Source organism: Carassius gibelio, chromosome B25 (genome assembly GCF_023724105.1).
Source record: "Carassius gibelio isolate Cgi1373 ecotype wild population from Czech Republic chromosome B25, carGib1.2-hapl.c, whole genome shotgun sequence".
Lineage (NCBI taxonomy): Eukaryota > Metazoa > Chordata > Actinopteri > Cypriniformes > Cyprinidae > Carassius > Carassius gibelio.
This window is the reverse complement of record NC_068420.1, coordinates 3,908,542-3,928,524: the sequence shown is the minus strand read 5'-3', so window position 1 is coordinate 3,928,524 and position 19,983 is coordinate 3,908,542. Positions and strand designations below refer to the sequence as shown.

Below are 19,983 nucleotides of genomic sequence, written 5' to 3'. Positions count from 1 at the left end.
ATTTGGAGGTTTGGTGAGTTCATTTGACGCAGGTTTAATTGCAGCAGTTTCTGGCTGTGAACATTATGAGCTGAAACACACCCACAAAGTCTAGATTTAAAGGTTTATAGTGGCCTGACGTCTGCTAATCCATATTCCAGAAGCTTTTATTTTTCACATTTGCGCTCCAATTTCTTAATCACTTCTTGTTTTGGTAAATGCAAAAACTTACTTTTTCGTTAAAAGATTTTTAACACTAAGATATTCACGTGTGTTTCCATTGCATCTTTCTCATTATATCTTGAATATATTTGCCTGTTTTTGCCTATTTTGAAAACGATCTTCTATTAAAAATATATTTAATGCAATCAAAAATGTTTACTTTTTAACTAAAACAAGTGATAAAATATATTTAAGAAATATGAAAGTCATAATGTTTTATGCAGTGTTACTGCAATCTTAATTTTTAACGATTTTAACCAGCTTAAAATATGCATTGTTAAGGAGTTCATTTGGAAAATTTAAATGTGAATTTCTCAATATTTCTCAATATATATATATATATATATATATATATATATATATATATGCACCTTCAAATTCCAGATTTTCAACCATATATATATATATATATATATATATATATATATATATATATATATATATATATATATATATATGTATATATATATATATATATCAAAAGAAAGCTTATTTATTCAGCTTTCATGTGATGTACAAATCTCAATTTATGACTGGTTTTGTGGTCCATTGTCACACATATATCATTTTTATTTCTCTGTGGAGCACAGATAATATATAAAAAAAATCCAAATAATGAAAGGTGAGACCAGTAACTATAAAAGAGCAATAAATAAAAACCTTGAATACAGATTTAAATGTGTGTCTGTTCCTCAGATTAAACCATCAGATGACTTTCAGGAACTTGCCACCCACTGAACTTCTTTTGTATTCCACAGAAGAAACTCATGCAGCTTTTCAGTTCAGTTTTCCTGTGTACTGGAGGTTCATTCGTCTGAGACTTACAGCTCAGACCGTGTCTGCAGTTAATCAGCTCCTGCTTCATTATCAAACATCTGGTCACATCTGGAGTCACTCCATGAAGGTGAACGGCTAATCAGCAGCGTCTTTGGTGCGGTCGCTGTTTCATATCCCCCTCACCAGCTTCCAGGATACTCATCTGTGTACTTTAGCCTCCCTCATTAACAAACACAACCACAAACTAATCATTGCATTGTTCTGCTTCCAAGGTTTCAGCTTGAAGCAAGACAACAATGCTTTTGCATGCACCACTCACCTTTAAGTGCATTTTTGCACTTTAATCTACTTGTGTCTGTAGATTTCATCACAATGCATATCTTTAAAAGATGTTTTCTCAAAAACAACAACAGCATTTATATCACATACATCAACATGTAGAGTTTTATTCCTGTCTATATTCTGAATGTATTTATAGAGGGGTTTGTTAATATTATTTGCTTTATTTTATCATTGCATTTGATCTATTTGCACTTGCAAATTCCAAATACAATACATATCTTAAAGTTTGATTTTGCACTTTAGAAGCACTTACTAATACCAAACTTAGCAGTTTTATTCTTATCTGTATTATTCATGCTTTTATAGGGGGGTTGTTCATATTTTATTCCCGATTTCGTAAAAAAAATGTTTACTTTTCTGGCTGATGACAATATTTTCTGATTAACTCAGTGATAATAATAGATCTCCAAAATCCTCTCTGTAAAAACATCTAACTATTATATGTTAACCAAACTGATAACGAATTTTAAACCTGGCTTCATAAAGTGTTCAGATTCACGTTCTGGAAATGTTAGCAAATATTAATCATGCATCACTAGCATATTTTAACTTAACATCTCAGAAATGTATTTTAAAACTTTAAAAAAAAGTATTGCAAGTTATTTTTTATTACAAGTATTATAAGTTTGCTTAAAATTAGCCCCCCCCCCACCAGTGGTTTCTTGTCTTTATGCATTAAGTGTAATTATAGATTCAGGACTCCCAAAAATATGTGTTTTAAAGTTTGATGCCACAATAGAATAACCCTACAGCCACAGTTTTGATTTCTTGGGGTTTTAAAGCATGCATGGAGTGGAAATCACAATGTTATTGCAGTCCGTTAAGCTCTGGCAGCAACATGTGTAGTGTTTTCCGACAGATGTGGAGTCGTGATAGCTGCAGAACTTTATTTTCCACGGCTGCACATCTGGAGAGAGAGGTACAGCAGCTGTAAGAGCAGAGAGTGTGTGGGAGCCAGTCAGGTACCTGCTCAATCTGCTCTTCCTCCTCCTCGAGGCAGCGGTCAGCTCCTCCTCCTCAGATGAAGTTCTGCTGCGGTTCAGGACTCGATCAGACCCGACTGTCTGCTCTCGCTGTGAGGACCTGACACACACACACACACACACTGACCCATTCATGTATGAACGGATGGAGTACACTTGCATCTTTCTGCTGTGTGTCGCCGCTCTGATGCCAGGTGAGTGTGTGTGTGTGTGTGTGTGTGTGAGTGTAAAGGGGTGTGTGAGCTTACGCAAGCATGTTTGTCTGTGTGCTTAGACTCTGAGGACAAAACAGTCTCCACAAGTGAGATAAATCGGATTAAAACAAGTACATTATTGTTGCTTTAGGGTTCCTTAGTTGTCATCCAGTAAGAATAGAGAGCTGTAAAATGAATGTGAACATGCTTAGATTATTTCATGAGAAACATATAAGCTTGAGATCTCGGCGCAGCTGGAGAGATCACTGGTATTTTTCTCAGGAGGAACCTGTGAGTATTTATATTTAGGCAAAAGTCTTGATTTGCTCTTTATTCTAATCAAGAGGTTATTTTTATTTAACAAGCATGATGAAACTCAAACATTCTATGCTTTATAAGTTCTGAAATATGCTGCGTTGTATTTATATTTATGGTTTAGGTATTCTTCTTTTTGTTTTTGCAAAAGTTGCTTGCAGTTTGGGACTTGTCATATGAGTTGATTTCAGGTTCAATAAAGTGAATCTCAAATAACAGGGAACGTTCTGGCAAAGTTCTCCCAAAGTCATGAACAAAAATTCTTCCATAAACAGAATGTCAACGGGTCTTAAAGAATGTTGTCAAAACTTTAGCACAAAAACATTATTTATACACTGTTCATGGAACGTTTTTTCTTTCTTGAAACCTTTTGAATTTCGTGTAATCTTTTTTTAAATGCTACTTTTTTGTTTGTTTGTTTCAGAACGTTCAAAGAAAATTCAAAAGTAACACCAAATCGTTGTAGCATGATGAAATGGAACGTTCCCATAATACTTGCATAATCAATCAAAACGTTCCAAAATGAAATGGAACGTTAGCAAACGTTCTTCGAACAGATTTTTGTAAACGGGTCTCATCAGGCTGATAATGGAGGAACTCTAGAGGAACCGTGTGACCGTCATCCAGATGGACTTTAATGAGCAGGATCTAGTTCCTGGATCACACACACAATCTGGATCCACTTACACACACACTCGCTCATCTAATGGACCTACACAGGAGGGCACATGTCATGCATGGGTTCGATTACCATAAATGTATGCAGAGAAGATAAATTCTGGCGAACTGAATCCTGCCATAAGGGATTTTTAACGAGCTGAGAAGTGGTTACCTCAAGTCTTAGCTCATAAATACAGATCGATCCGATCTAGACCTGCCAGAACTTCAGCTAGACGGATTTCCAAGAGCTGCGGCTCCCAAAAGAGTTGCAATATTCATAATCTAGCCTACACACATTAAATTGAACGTATTAGGCTAAATAGAATATAAAATCAAACCTTTTTGTAGATGCATGCCTTAATTTTCTTAATTAGCGCAACATGCGTCTTTCTCTCAGCGATGTGTTTGCGCGTGGCGTCCAGCAGGGGGCAGATGTATTACACTGTTTACGTGCGTCTCCGAGTGCACGAGCTCTTAAAACACTGTCATTTAAAAACAATAGACGACTCGATGAGGAAAAAGTACGTCTGAGGCAAGATATATTTATGGAATGCTTGTGAAAAAGGACCCAACTCCTGCTCTCCACCCATTAATGACTTAGTGGCATAGTCCTTAGTTCAAAACACACTTGTGGAAGAAGAAGGAACATATTTATTGACATCACTGTGGTGCATTAAATCTAAATGCTTGCAGGGATGTTTCTCTCGGTGATCAGCGATCTGATTGGCTGATGACACCGGAAGTGTCTGGGCCTGTTGAGTAATGAGGAGAAAATAGCATCCATCTGACAGATTTTAACCTACTTTGAGCTTAATCAAAAACACAGTTTGTTTTTCCTCAGACAGAGTTTTTTTTTTTTTTATATTATGCCCTCGAATGCATTTGGATGCCTCACACACAAGTTTTTTTTTGAGGAGAGGTGTGCTGTTACTTTATTTAGTGATTAGACTACGATTTTCACCTGCTGGAGGTGAAAAAACACTTGGAAAATATATTTACAGATGGACCTGGGTCATATCTAGAGACTTGGATGAGTCAGAAGAGCCACCTGTTCAATCCTTCAAATTTAAGAGCACTTTCCCAGAAAACTTCGGGAAAGACTTTACCATGCTGGAATCTTACTCCGTCACTTGCCATGTGAGTGTAATGTCTGGTTCAGTTCTGGCCCGAAGTGTTGGTCGTGGATTCATTTCTCATCCAAAGCCAGAGCTCGTCTGAAAGAGCTGAGATAAACCCATCACGTCCCTTCTGTAACACAGATACAACAAACCTCGAACTAAACTGGTTTTAGCAGGTCATGCTGGTTTACTAAAACTTTAAGTTTGCTTTCCAGTAGCCCCTTTCCCAAAGCTGCAGCATTTTAAATCCTTCATGGGCAGACAATCCCATAATGCAGTGCAACAATCTTGTAGACTTCAAGGTGAAGTACTAAAACCCAAATAAAAATAGTTCTAAATATAAAAAAAAAAAAACCTGAACATGCATTAAAAATGCATTTTCCTGTGGCTCTAGAATTGTTAGGTCACATGACATTTACGACTCAGGTGATTGGCTCAAAAGCATCAGTCTAGAACCGACACCAGCAGAAATATCCAGCATGTTCTTGGCACTTCCATGCTGAAATGAGCGGAAATGTTAACGGACAGCCAACAGACCAAATTTTAGTGGCCTAGATCAGATGCTTTAGAGTTCAAAAACCATTTTAGTCAGGAAGAATTCATTCAATGGTTAAGAAAAAGAGCTTCACGTCAAAAACCTTCATAGTGCATGACCCCAGTAGTGATATAACTTCTTTTTAAGCAAATCTGATGGATAAGTGAATCTTATTTTCTGTGGTAACACATTACACCACAAAAACTAGTGTTATATCTTGTACTGAGGCCAGAACATTCCTGTCTATAAGACAAAACGACGCTCTCCAAAACGCATTCCAATCACTCAGACTGTGAATGTGAGGAACTTATTTTCATTTTTTTGTTGGCTCCACAACAGGCCACTGCGTCTTTTTAAGTGTGATGACTTTTCATCCTGCGCTTCTTTTTTTTGGGGACTTTTCACCCTGCTGAGAAAAACAGAAGAATATAGAGATGTGGCTCCATATGTGACTGATCCTTTTTACTTTTTTTTTCCTGTCAAGGGAAACGTTTCCCCAGGAAATGAAACCCGAAAGGCGATGTGACATCACTTCTATGATACCATATTCTTGACCTTTCCTGATGAACATTAAATGAAATCCAGAGGCTGTGAATGTCCGTCCAGATATCAGAATCCTCTTTGATATGTGCTGCTGATGGCCTTTAGCTTCAGTGTTTCCCTCCTGCTCTTTCATGTGGTCTCATTGACTGTTTATCATCTTTATGAACTATGTGAGATAAACTGTGCCTCCTTTAAAACAGCACAAGAATAGAATAAGAGTTCTTTAGACGTATTGTAACATTTAGAGCTTTTATCAGACTCTTAATGTGAGTGCTGCAGTTTCACAGAGTTTATGCCAAAAAATCATTTGCTAAGACAAGCATCGTTAGTGCTCACATTAGAAGGCAAGATCAGTTTAAGTATATACCCTAAGAATGATTTACTTTAAAAAAAAAAACTGAAAAATGATGCATGAAAAAACATGGTTTTTCATATAAGCATGTAACAGTCTACAAATAATGAAGTGTTTTCCATGACTTTAATCCATTTACTGCCAACTGAATTAAATTGAAAGGTTGTCTGGGTTTATTTCAGGGCGGCGGACCTGCTTTAATATTGACACCAGACATGCTAAAATCATCAAGGGTTCGAAGGAGGCTCAGTTTGGATATACGGTTCAACAACACGAGGCAGACGGGCAGAAATGGTAAGACTGCATCTTCATCTAAAGATCATCTAAAACCAGCTCTGTATGCAAACCTGATGGCAACCTTGATTTTACATTCCCAGTTTGAGTTTCATAGGCCTGAGAAAACATTCCCAAATGAACGTTTTACAGCTCTGATGTTGCTCTTTCATACCTCATGAGACGTGATGGAGATCGCAGTCATGTTTCTCTGAAGAATCCACATCGTGTTTCTTCTGAAATGTGTGAGGAATTTAAAAAAAAAGACACAGATGAGACATCGGTTGTCACACAGTATGAGTACAGAACTATAAAATGAATGTAGAGCTGCTTAGACCATTTGATGAGAAATATATGAGTTCATATTTAAGATCTCTGACTTTTATAATTTGGCACATCTAAGCACAGTTTGACTTTTTCCTAAAGGAGAAATGTCTTGATTTGCTCTCTTTCTCATGGCTGAATTGAAGAAACAATTGAGAGATTATAGAGAAAGGCAGAAGTTGAGTTTCTTGCTTAGTTTCATCCATCATTTTTTCCTGATGAAATACTGTTGTGAAATGCGAGTGTACTCATGGTTCTGCTGTCTGCTGGCAAACACGCAGTCTGAGAATCGGCCTCGACTCTCTCCACGCAGGAAGACGTATCGCTCTCACTGAAGTAAATCAAACTGCGGTTTTCCCCATGCGACGTGCTTCAGTTGCATCTGCACAAATTCATGGAGAATTAAGAAGCAATACACAAAACCATTCACAACCAATAACAAATGTTTATGGTAGAAAGTGAGTCATAACTGTGGACACTTACAATTTAAGTGTTATAGATTACCATTTATAGGAAGTCACGAATGATTATAGATGTGTTATTGGTGGAGCATAATGTTTTTGCAAAGTCAATAACAAACATTGTTTGTATGTATTTTCAAAACATAAACAATATGATCTGCAGCAAAAAGCAAACCAGTAGGAAACACTATGTTAAAGTTTATTTTTTCAGTCTATACCGTGTGTAAACAGAACTTTTTTATTTAAATTGTTAATTCTACACCCCAAATGTGTGTCATTTATAATTGTAGTGCATTAATTCTCCTGTATTTCCAACCCATTTATTATTGGTCAAGCAAACAGACAAGTCCCGCCCCAAAATCACACGATTAGTTGACTACGAAGTTGACAGATCAATGTTTTGAAAATGATGCAATGTTTCAGTTTTTCACTCTTTATGAAGCCTGATTGAGTATGTGGCTCTATGAAAAACTGCATATGCTAATATGCATGAAATTAAATCAGATTTAGGTAGACCACAATGTTAAACATACATTTTAGGACCAGGTGCATGTACAATATTTGCCATGCAGAACGTGACGTCATAAGCCAGTAATGGCATTACTGTAACTGTAACCCAGCCAGTCTTTACCGTAATGTATGTAAAACCTAATCAATTAGTCGTAAACATGACATGCTCACAGTTTATAGCCTTTAAAACACAGGGTATTGTTTTTGACTCATAAAAGCCCGGGCACACAAAAGAATACAGATCGTTAACCAAACTCCCACGGCACCAAAACCACCGAATCCGGACGTCAGCTTCCCGTTGTTTAATCGTGAGGTTTGTCATCGCTGATGGAGAACTCGTGGTCCCCCAGCACTGAGGGGCCTTTGATGTGCACAGGTAAATAAGTGGAAAGTATTTGCACTTGTCTCGACCCGTCTGCGAGCACGAGTTCTGGAAAGTATGTGTTTTGTGGCTTGTAATTCCCAAACCCCCTCCTGTGCATCCCATCGCAAGACAAACCGTGTGGCGCGCGCTTCCCTCTGGAATGTGATTTTCTGCGCAGAACTGAGAGGAATGCTGTTTTTCTATTTCTGTAGAATGTCACTTAAAATCAAAGGTTTGCTTTGCTTCATGCACTAATGCATAAAGCTCATAAAAACACATGCATCTTAAATGATTATGTTAAGTTTTGCACACTGTTCACAGTGCATTCTGTTTGCATGCAAGAGTGACTGGGTGTTTTGTTAAATTCCACCTAATAAAAAGCATATCTTTTACATAAATGAATAGTTCACCCGAAAATTAACATTTGCTGATAATGTACTTGCCCTCAGTTCAGCCAAGATGTAGATGATTTTGTGTTTTCATCAGATTTGTAGAAATGTAGCAGTACATCACTGTCTCACCTATGGAAGTGAATGGGTGCCGTCAGAAAGAGAGTCCAAACAGCTGATAAAAACATCACAATAATCCACAGCACTCCAGTCCATCAGTTAATGACTTGAGAAGAGAAAAACTGTGTTTGTAACAATAAAAAAAAATAGGGTCAGAGAAATAAACTTGATTTAAGTTTATTTTTCTGAACCCATTGGCAGATTAAATAAACATAGTTTTTTTTTTTTTTTTTTTTTTTTTCAGAAGACAAAACTTAATATATGAAGTATTTTTTTATTTTCAAGATAATAAATCTTGATTGAAGAATGTTTAAATATTTGTACTGGAAACCAAGACAATACCAAATAAGAAAATATATATTTCTTCTCCTGTCTCATATAGAAATACATCACATTATGGTCATAAAATGGGTTTGCATTAATGGTAAACACTAAAAAGTACTAGTTGCAGATCCTGTTTCAGTGATACGTTTCCTAACATAACTCATGAGCTTAAACTAAGAGTTTGTAGTACACTTTAGGGATATTGGTATCCACATCAACATGTTCCAGTATGCAAGATTAAGAACAACATCAGTCTATATTTCAGCAAAGTTTCTAGCTAATGTCATCAGCAGATGCTTTTATCAGAAGTGACACACACAAGTATTATTAAAGCAAAGTGGCTTTGCACCCAATTCCGATCAGTTCTTCAGATCCAGTATTCAAGGCCGACCGTCTGCAACGTCACTGTGCAAGTGCTGAAATCAGATCCGTTCGTACAGACGGCGAAGTCAATATCCAGGATATCACAACTAATACTAATCTGATTGTACTGTTTAGACTGAAATGCATTTCTAAAATTCCAGTTTTAATCAGATTTCAGACCGCATACAAATACTGTTTGGATCGGGTTTGTAAGAACTATGGATTTCGCACAGTTTTTGCGGTTCAGACAACAAAGAACTAAACGGATTTGAGTGGGACATGGGAAAATTCACTTGAAATTAATTGAACATGCCGTTAGCCTTCATTTGCATATGCTGTCTGCATTATAATTATGCATATCAGGCAGCGTCGCAAAACACAGCCAACTGCAACTTGCTGTTTTAACAGAAACATTTAACATTTATACCAAAAATACTGTGTGATTCCCAGTAAATGCAATACCATTTGCTCTGGATAAAATGCATACATCTAAATGCAAACATTGCAAACTTTTGTGAACAAAGTGCATACAATAATGAGCCTCATTTGCATTGCAAGTTCATGTGTTAATGCTAGAATAAAGAGAATGACTTCCTTTAAGGGCATATGCCGCAATGTACAGTAGATATAGCATACCTGGAAAAGCTGAACTAGAAGTGACTACCGAAAATACTGTCCTCAAAACTACTGCAACTGTTAAGTGAGTTTATCAGTCAACTCTTGATTGTGTTTGAACCTATAGCTTTCAGTTATCAGTTGATTGAGTCTTTATTTAGTGATTGTAAAAAGAAGCAAATGAGACAAGCAGATAAACACAAAATTCAGTGCATTGAAAGTTGAGTAAATACAACCCTTTGCACTGTTTCTCAACCATTTTGCAATCATATAGTTTGCTGCTAACCCAAAATATAAAAGCATACAGGTTGGGATCGATATGAAAATTAGTAAACAAAAACAAAACTATTTATTTAAGAGTATGCTGAGATACATTAGGTTGTTTAGGACTGTTTGAATGGTCTGTCATCCTTTAAGATGTTGAGCTCCAATTTATTCTGAAAGCACTGGCATGTTGTGTTAGCATCGGGTGGCTTGGAAATACGACTTAACGTTCCTCAAATAACTTTGTCTCAGGATAGACTAAACCTTCACTATGGGTGCCAAAGAGTAGCAGTGCATTCCAGTGATGACTGATGTTCAGAAAGTGGTGCATTGTGGGAACTAAGAGTGCTAAACAAATGCAATCCAACATGTGACTTACAGCAAAAACAAATCCTACTATGGTTTGCTAAAAAAACAAACAACAAAAAAACAGGGAATTTTCACTCAGGATTTGCTAATACATTTCCCAAACAATTACAAAGAAATGGCAAGAAACACACTAAAATAATTTTGAACTGTGAAAAAAAAAATGGCACATTCGTTTTCCAAGGGATACAGCAAATGAATAAGCCTGATAAACGACTAGCATAAGATGTTTGCTGGACTTAGTTGGTTTCTCAGCCTGGTGAAGCCGGTTTTCAGCTGGTTTCGTGTCCAAAACTTATCTAAAACCAACAAACTAGAGCATATTGACCAACTGAAAACACTCCAGTGGTCAGTTAAAACCAGCAAACCACCTTAGACTGATTTATGCTGTTTTATCAATCAAGTTTGCAAATTGACTGACGTCAATGTTGTGGTGCTACAAAACACATGGTTGTAGATAAAACCATCAAATACTCAAGATCATACTAACTAATGAAAAACACAATGGTGGCTAGATAAAACCAACAAGCCATCTTTAAACCAGCACAAGGTAGTTTGCTAGTTTTAGTAGTTTTAGTTAACCTCTATAAAATCATCTAACTATACCATTCTGACTACTGAAAACCATTTTGTTGGCCAGTTAAGACCAACAGATCACCTTAGACTAGTTCATGATGTTTTTTACCATATTGACAATATGACAGGAGCACAAATGGACATTTCTGTGTTTCCAAACACACGGCTGTAGGTCGCAGCGGCGGTGGAGGAATGTAAACATTGCCATGGATGGATTTCACAGACCAAACTCTGGGATGCGGTTTGCTGCCGCAGCTCTAAATGCCTTGATCTCAATGTGAACAGCATTACCATGTTATCTGTTGGTTTCTGGTACTGGCTCCGTCTCAGATGTACCTCAGAACCTGGAAAAATCTGCTTAGCAGTTCCCTGCTGCTGGTCTCGTGTGGCGTTTTCCTCCTATCAGGGAGTGAATGATACGTCTGGGGCTCTGGAGCGCGGCTGGAATGCTGAACTTGTGATCCTGATTGTGTTTCTCATGAAATGGCTGTTAGGATTCATCTGCTACTGTTCACCAATTTATCCCCAATGTTTTTGTTAAATATAAACAACAATTAAAGCAATAAAAGTGCATTAGAAAAAACAAATACGCCAAACTTTTTTTTATTACATCCAATTATGAATCATCAACCCTGATTAAATATGCATGCTGTATATTTGAGGATGGATATTCTTGTATTTCAGGCTCCTGGTCGGAGCTCCCTTTGAGAGCAGCGGTGAACACCAGACAGGTGACGTCTACAGATGTCCTCTAGACGGCAAACCCACCATAAACTGCACACGACTGCATTTAGGTATCATATCACCATCTGACACCTCAATATTAACTCTTTCCTTGCCAGCATAAAAAATTTGTCAGCCAAAATTTCATGGCCCCCAGAATATTTATTTTTATGAACATCTGAACATGCAATACTATAAGAACAAAGAACAGAGCCTCATCTTTCAAACTATTTTATTCTAGCTTCATGCATTCTTTATATATATATATAAACAATTTTAAAGACAATCAAGTTTTGTCAAAGAGTACTGTACATCTGGTTCTGATTCAGAACGGTAGTCAAAAAAACAGATGGAGTAGATAATTTCCATCAACATCCCTAATTCTTCACCTTCCTAAACCACTTCCTGGATCAACATTTCATTGGGTAATTTTAGTCGGTTTTCATTTATATGCTATTTAAAGGGGCCGTCTTTTTTTTATCTACTAAAATCTTTACCTCTTTCTCAAATCGAGCCGATCTCACATGCCTGTCTGTGTGACATCACAAAACAGGCCCCTCCCATGATAGTTTGATTGACAGTACTGTTTCAGCACAGACTGGACTGGCGTCTCACCTTAGCTCCGCCCCCTGGGTGACTGTCATCAGTCCACCATTGTTTCACCGCCGGATCAGATGTAGACAAAAATGTCTCGTAAACTATTGAAGTGTTTTGTTGTAGGATGTGATCATGAACATAGCAGTCGTCAGCGGGGTCAGCAGAGCTCATTAACATTTAAATGCAACAAAATGCTACAAAACGGCTTGCTCTTAAAAGAGCTGTTTTTGACAGGGTAAAAAAATTTTTTTTTTTTTACAATGCCATTGAAAAATTTCAACCAAACTATGTTAAAGCCTTTTCATTAAGACCCTAAAGAATCATATCAGCTTGTGGAAAATGGGCATCCGATGACCCCTTTAAAGGGCACCTACTATGCCCCTTTTTACACGATTTAATATTGGTCTTTGGGTGTCCCCAGAATGTGTCTGTGAAGTTTCAGCTCAAAATACCCCTCAGATAATTTATTATAACATCTGGAAAATGTCATTTTTTAGGCGTGTCTAAAAAAAATAGCTTTTTTTGCGTGTATCACTTTAAATCTAAATGAGCTGCATATTCCTGCCCCGTCTCCAGAAGAGGTGTTGTATACTTCTCTCTGCTTTGCATACTGTACCTACTGCAATAAACAGCAGGTAAACGCAACATAACAGAGAAACTATAGCAATGCAGGGCTGTCAATCAGCCACAGTGCAATGTGATGTCATATTGCTTAAAGCATCAAAACAACAGGCCTAGTGAGACGGATTTGGTCTGAAAATAAGGAATGGGTCGGTTTTTATCATTGTTGGGTGGTTGGGTACACACACTGCAATTTATTGTATAATAGGTGCACTTTAATGTTTGCTTCTTCTTTCCTGTGTTTTTGTTCAAGAGATTCAGTACTCTTTCAGAAGATGTGTAATATTACCTCCTATCAGTGAAACATGGAAAGCTGAAAAATTCTGACTTAAAGGGGTCATCGGATGGTAATTTTCCACAAGTTGATATGATTCTTTAGGGTCTCAATGAAAAGTCTATAACATAGTTTGGTTAAAATTTCTCAATGGTAGCGTAAAACAACACCATTTTTACCCTGTCAAAATACGCTCTGCAGACAGCAACCCATTTTAGTGCATGTTTCTTTAAATGCTAATGAGCTCTGCTGTCCCCGCCCCTCTCTTACATGGAGTGACAAGCTGTTTACTTTAGCCACTAACTTGCACATTATTAGGAAAGGCAATTTGCAAAGATTCATAAAAGAACCTTAAACGCACTTCTTCTGCAGGTGAAGCTAGATCACGAATGATTCGTGCAAACATAAATTCATCCCCTTCAAAAAAAAATGTATTCCACTGTGTCTTCAGTGACTTCAGTGATGTTGGGAGTAAATGACGACTGCTGTGTTCATTATTACATCCAACAATAAAACACTTCAATCGCTTATAGGAGTTATTCTTGTCTACATCTCCTCTGGTGGTGAAACAATGACAGACTGTTCACAGCTCACTCAGGGCGGAGCTAAAGTAAAACACTAGTGTCAATCAACAATCGTGGGAGGGGCCAGTGTCTGTGTGACATCACACAGCCAAGAAGCTGAGAACGGCTTGATTTGAGAAAGAGGATATATTTTACAGGGATTAAATAAAAACACAGAGTGGATTTCACATTATCATTATAGTGTGGATGTGTGCAAACACTGCCAACACACATTCAGTTCAAACAACATGTAAAAGTGAATTTTGCAAAACGTTTTGTAATCTTTCTCTCAATTTTCTCTTGCCGTTTGGCTGTTTTTAAGAAAAGGTATCCCTGAACAACGTGTTTGAACGCAAAGAGAAAATGAGGTTGGGAATGACTCTCACCTCCAACCCAAAAGACAACAGCTTTGTGGTAATATGCTAAAAATTGATAATTTTTTACCAAAGTGAAATGTCTCCAGAATGCGTTTCATGCTGACTGTGTTTTAGGCGTGTGGGCCGCTGTGGTCGTACGAGTGTGGAAGCTCCTACTACAGCACAGGCATCTGTTCAAGAGTCAACAGCAGCTTCCACTTCACACACAGCATCGCTCCAGCCTTCCAGAGTAAACAAAACTCTTCACTGATCAATATTCTTCTCATTATGCATCGCAGATCACATGCATATTGACAGCAGCAGTTTCTCCACAGGATGCGAGACCTACATGGACATAGTGATTGTGTTAGATGGATCCAACTCCATCTACCCCTGGTATGAGGTTCAAGATTTCCTGATTAATGTGCTGCAGAAGTTTTACGTCGGTCCAGGACAGATCCAGGTGCGTCTGAATTACGACCTGGAAAATCAGTTTTGGACTGTTCTGACTTTGATTTATGCACCGTTTGGATTGTACAACAACAGCACTTCCCACTGTACTCCTAAAGCTCAGGAACTCATCAAAAAGTGCAAACTAACTAAAGCTATTGTATTTTTTTAGTTTGATGCATTACAGTTACTGAGTTGAACAACAGAATTTGATAATGATATGTAAAAGCATATAGAAGGTGTTGTGTGCTGTTGTCCAGGTTGGGGTGGTCCAGTACGGCGAGAGAGTGGTGAACGAGTTTCGGCTGGATGATTTCCGTACGGTTGAGGAGGTTGTAGCGGCAGCTAAGAATATCGACCAGCGAGGCGGCGAAGAAACACGCACGGCTCTCGCGATCAGTGTGGCTCGGTACAGTGCCGTGTTTGTGTTTGTCTGCTATTCACTAACTTACAGTTAATGTGCATCATTATTTGCAATGGAATATATGGAAGAATCTGTTTTTCTTCATAAATATTTAGACATCTGACCCAAGCACATTCTGAACTGTAAGATGTAAACTCTTAATTCTGAGAATTGTGAGAGATAAACTCACAACTGTAAGAAGAGAGATAAAATGTTGCAGTTGCCTTTTTTTTATATGTTTATTCTGGCAGAAATAAGTTGTCAAGAAATCAAGATGTTTTGCAATTGCATAAATCACACTAAAATGTGGAGTAATTTTGGATAAACTCATAAGAGACACAAATCATGTTAAACAGACAAATTCATTTAAAAATTGAATCTTTTTGTATGCATGAATTTAATTATCAAAACTCAACTGGAGTTCAACTGATGTGTGATGCTCAGTGCTGGTTAATGTAATCTGGGTTACATAATCATACTCAAAAAATTAGATGTGATTATATTAGATTTTAAAATTGCACATTCATGTTAGTTCTTATTGCCAACCTTTTTTTTTTTGTCAGCTGGACCTCTTTGACCTAATAACTTGATGCCCCTCAGAGATTTAAAATAATCAGCTCATAATTAAGTAAAATATTTGCATGTTCAAGGTTCTCTGATGCATGGTTGCCACATGACATTCAGGTTAACAAATAAAATCTTGAATCTTTTTAGTGACAGTTATGTTACATTGTTACATTTTTTATGATTTAATTATTTATTCGCTTTTCGTGAACCTCGCAAACCCCAGTCTTGGAAGCCGTTTAATGCACTTTGTGTTGTTACTAACAATGAATGAAATATAGTTTATTTTTTGTGTTTTTATATCAATGCAGTACAAGATTATCCTAAATCAATGTGAAAAATGAGATGGGTCAAAAGTAATCTAAAAGTAGTTTGATTATATTACCTAAAATACGTAATGGATTACTCAAGTACTTCAATTTTCGATATCAGTAATAGATTGCAATTTGTAACTAATCTATCCAGCACGTCTCTGTATATGTATTTATAACAGAACACAAGCATTCAAACACGGAGGTCGACCTGATGCCAAAAAAGTCATGATTGTCATCACTGATGGAGAATCGCACGACAGCCCAAACCTACGGAAAGTGGTGGAGGAAAGCGAGAAGGATAATATCACTTTGTACGGTATTGCGGTGAGTTAATGCTCTTTCCAGACGTGTTCTTCAGGTTCACTCTTCATGTGACTCAGATACTTGAGTCGTGTTCAAACAGGTGCACAGGTTGAACAGGTGAGCATAGTTCACATATTACAAATCCGTTCCAGGTTCTCGGCTACTATAATCGGCGAGGCATCAATCCTGAAGCTTTTCTGAGGGAAATCAAGTTCATCGCCACCGATCCCGAGGAGCACTTCTTCAGCGTCACTGATGAGTCTGCCCTCAAGGATATCGTCGATGCTCTGGGAGAGAAGATCTTCAGCTTGGAGGGTAGAGCTCAATGAATACATGTCAAACATAATCATAGTCTCATATTTAAACCATATCACACACAGCAACATGCTAAAAAAACACACATACAGTCTAGTTTTCTTAGTATTTTTATTTATATGCAGGCACCAGCCAGAACGGTACGGCCTTTGGTCTGCAGATGTCTCAAGCTGGATTCTCCTCACACATCGTAGAGGTGAGTGCGTCTTCATCCGTTCCAAACAGAAGAAATATAAATATTGACAGCAGCGCTAATGTGCGTGGAACTATATTACGTCCTCAGCGAGGTGCACGAAATGCTGTTATTTTGCTCTTTGCAATCTGTGACTGAGTTTGACGCTCTTCCATTAGCCTGGAGCAGAAACTACAGAATAAGTTTTAGTTTTTAAAAAAGGGAATAATTCATTTACCGCTCAGTGCTCATGGGAAAACAAACCTGAGACACGTCATTTTAGGGCTTTGACAGAAGCATGAAACGCCACTCTTTCAATTAAAATAGAAACATGCTGTGAGCGGCATGAAAACTGTAGACCGTCTTCTAAAGGGAAGGCTATTTTTCACTCTTTCTCTCTCAGTTTGAGTAATCCCATGCAGGAGAAGGGGTTGAAGGTCCTGGGCTCCTTTTGTGTTAGATGAAGGACAACTTACCCAAAGAAAAATAAAGATTTTTTCATAACCTTCACTGTTGGATTCCAGGAACCGTTCTTGACAGTGGCAATTCGAGATGGGAGATAACGTCTTGGAAAGAGTTTTTTTTTTTTTTTTTTTTTCATTCTTGACTTCTCTCAGGGAATGCGGTCCAGGGAGCACATATGGTTTTGTTGAATTAGGCTCCTTGAGCGAGGAATCCTCACACAAACACTCTCACACACGTGCCCTTGTGTTTTATGTGCACACTTGTACATGTGACTGTGTTTGTAAAGGCCTCATTTGCTTGCGGCTGCAAATGTTTTTAAAGGAATGACTTTTCGAGAGTTGAGAGTGCGGCGTCTATCAAGACTGCAGTAAATAAAACCTAATCAGATGGAAATAAAACGTTTGGAAGTTGGTTTATTAGCTTGGGTCACTGACGTGGACATGGCATACTAGATTTCACTGCTTTTTTTTTATAAAGAGCTGCCAATCCTTGAAAAACTCTGTTCCAAAACCTTGCTGTCGAATGTCTACGTTGGTGAAATGGATGAAACTGAATAGAATCAAAAATGAAAATGAAATAAATTCTCCAAAAGGATCACTCAAAAGGCCTAGTGTGTCACGCACATAACAATTACAATTGATTCCAATGCAGTTTGACATTAGCACACAACTTGGTTCTTCAGCAAGCATTGAAATCCAAAGAAAACACAAATATTGAGCCTGCAATGCATTCTGGGATTGCCTTCGCCACAAAGCGTTTCAACTCGATATTTTTGATAAAAGAAACAATCTTCCGAGGCAGCATAATTGTGCTACATTTATATTCATTTTAAATTTATATGTGCTACTCCGAATCGGTTTCAGAAATTATTAGTTAATGCTGGCATGAATCCATGTTCGTGTTCATGTTAATGACAATAAAACATCACTACATTAATTATCCTCTTTATGCGCCTGCAAAATATTAAAGAGGAAAGACAGAGTGCATAGTCACAATAACATTACATTTTAAATGGTAAAATGTTACCTAACTACATTTAACTATTGAAACCATTGCCAATTTGTAAAGACATGAGTAGGTTTTGCTAGAAATTCAAAATGATGCTATTTCTGACTTTGCATCATTGCACCATTTCCAGATGGTTGCTAGGTGTTCTGGGTGGTTGCTAGTGTTTTCCTCAATAATCCACACAATTTGAGGGAGTATATATTTATTTCTTTAGCACAAAGTTACATACTGAAGTTTAATACTCTGGCTTAAGGGTTTGTTCAGGGGTTTGCAAGCACCGCTAATAAAAAGCGAATGGAACAACACACAGAGTGTGTTGGAGAGAGTTTATTGTGCAAATGTGCCATGGAACTCTGTCAAAGTGTCCACGTCGACATTGCATGAGGAAATCTGGCAGTGAACGCATGCAGAGAGTTTTAGGTCTTCAGTCAGACTCACAGATGACTGCTGCTCTCGCTCGCAGAGACTTTTCTGTCCGCTTAATCTCAAAGGGTGGTCCAGATCCCTGACATGACCACCATTTGTATGGAAGATATCTCTCCTGTGCATTAAACTGCAAATTGCCTGAGTCTTCCTCTTGGAGAATATGGTTTGTGTAGTATATTATTAGTGCAGTTTGCTAAGCCAGTTGTCACTGAAGCTGTTCAGTTTATAGTCCAAACAGCAGGAGCAAAGTGGCAATTTTAAGCCAGAGTTTCCCTCGAGAATATCTAATACATTTTAGAATCGTTTTTTTCTTTGGTTAATATTACTTTCTAAGACTTTCATGGTTTCCTACATGCTTGGACACTCAAACAACCATTGTAGTCCCTATATGGCAGCTTTGTTTTTAATTTGTTCAAAACCTGGCTGATATAAAATTTATATTTGAAGTATGGTGCATTTTTGGAGAATTGAACTATTAAATGAAAAAAAAATTTTTTGGAAAAAATCTACCTAAACTGGAAAATGTGACTTGGGCAAGGAAGCAACCACATAGCAACACACTAAAAACTACTTCAAGCAGTCGCCGAAAACACTTGAAAAATGGTATAGAAACAATGTCAGAACACAAGAGTTGTGATTGTTAAAAAAATTCAATAATTGAAATAAATCTGAAATTAAATAAAATGTAATTATCAGATGGAAAAACTTTAAAAAAAAATTTAAGAAATAAATGTTGCAATGGCCACAAACTGAAATTCCTAAACCTACCTAAAATGTAAATAAAAACAAATGTAAGCTAAATAGAAATATAAAAAAACTAATTAAATAGACAAATAACCTTAAAATTATTTATAAACCTAAAAATTAAAAAGAAAATTGAAAATATACAAATTAAAGCTAGTTTAAAATATGAATTAATACTGTAATAAAGTTAAAGCTAAAAAAGTATTAAACAAAATTAATCAAATTGACATAGCACTTAAAATTACTACAAATTAAAAGAAAACCGGAAACATTAAAAGCTAATTTAAAATATAAATAAATACTATAATATTACATAAATTACATTAAAATAACACAATGCAACAGCGTAGAAACCAACACTTTAGCAACTGCTTGCAATTCCTTTAACTTCTTGCAGCTTTCTAGCATTGTGGCGTTGGACTTGTGCTTGGGTCATTCATTAAGTTGGTTAGTACTGAACATTCAGTCTGACTGGGAATCAGAACTGGAGTAGGACTGCAGTAAGAGCAAGCGTGTTTGAGTGTAGTGGTGGTATTGGTTGGGAATGGGCAATTTCTCTATGGATTTGAATCCTAAAGTCCCAGATGTTAATGCAGTGCAGAGTTTTGGCAGGAGCTCTAGGATCGGTGCCGGAGAGGTTTGGCATATCTCTCTGTTTGCATTCTCTATACCGCTGAAGTCACTGCCAGGCCATTAGTCATCATCATCCCATAACA

General features: G+C 37.3%; 1 protein-coding gene across 1 annotated transcript in view; it reads left to right on the top strand.

Moving 5' to 3' along the window:
- The first annotated feature begins 2,348 nt into the window (after window positions 1-2,348).
- Window positions 2,349-19,983, top strand: part of itga11b (integrin, alpha 11b) — a 33,727-nt gene continuing 16,092 nt past the window's right edge. Inside the window, exons 1-10 of the mRNA XM_052597819.1 lie at window positions 2,349-2,497; window positions 6,203-6,314; window positions 11,654-11,763; window positions 14,070-14,161; window positions 14,239-14,353; window positions 14,439-14,566; window positions 14,814-14,962; window positions 16,014-16,158; window positions 16,290-16,452; window positions 16,578-16,648. Coding sequence (XP_052453779.1) covers window positions 2,437-2,497; window positions 6,203-6,314; window positions 11,654-11,763; window positions 14,070-14,161; window positions 14,239-14,353; window positions 14,439-14,566; window positions 14,814-14,962; window positions 16,014-16,158; window positions 16,290-16,452; window positions 16,578-16,648 — 1,146 coding nt within the window. The 5' untranslated portion in view covers window positions 2,349-2,436. The remainder of the gene's footprint in view (window positions 2,498-6,202; window positions 6,315-11,653; window positions 11,764-14,069; window positions 14,162-14,238; window positions 14,354-14,438; window positions 14,567-14,813; window positions 14,963-16,013; window positions 16,159-16,289; window positions 16,453-16,577; window positions 16,649-19,983) is intronic.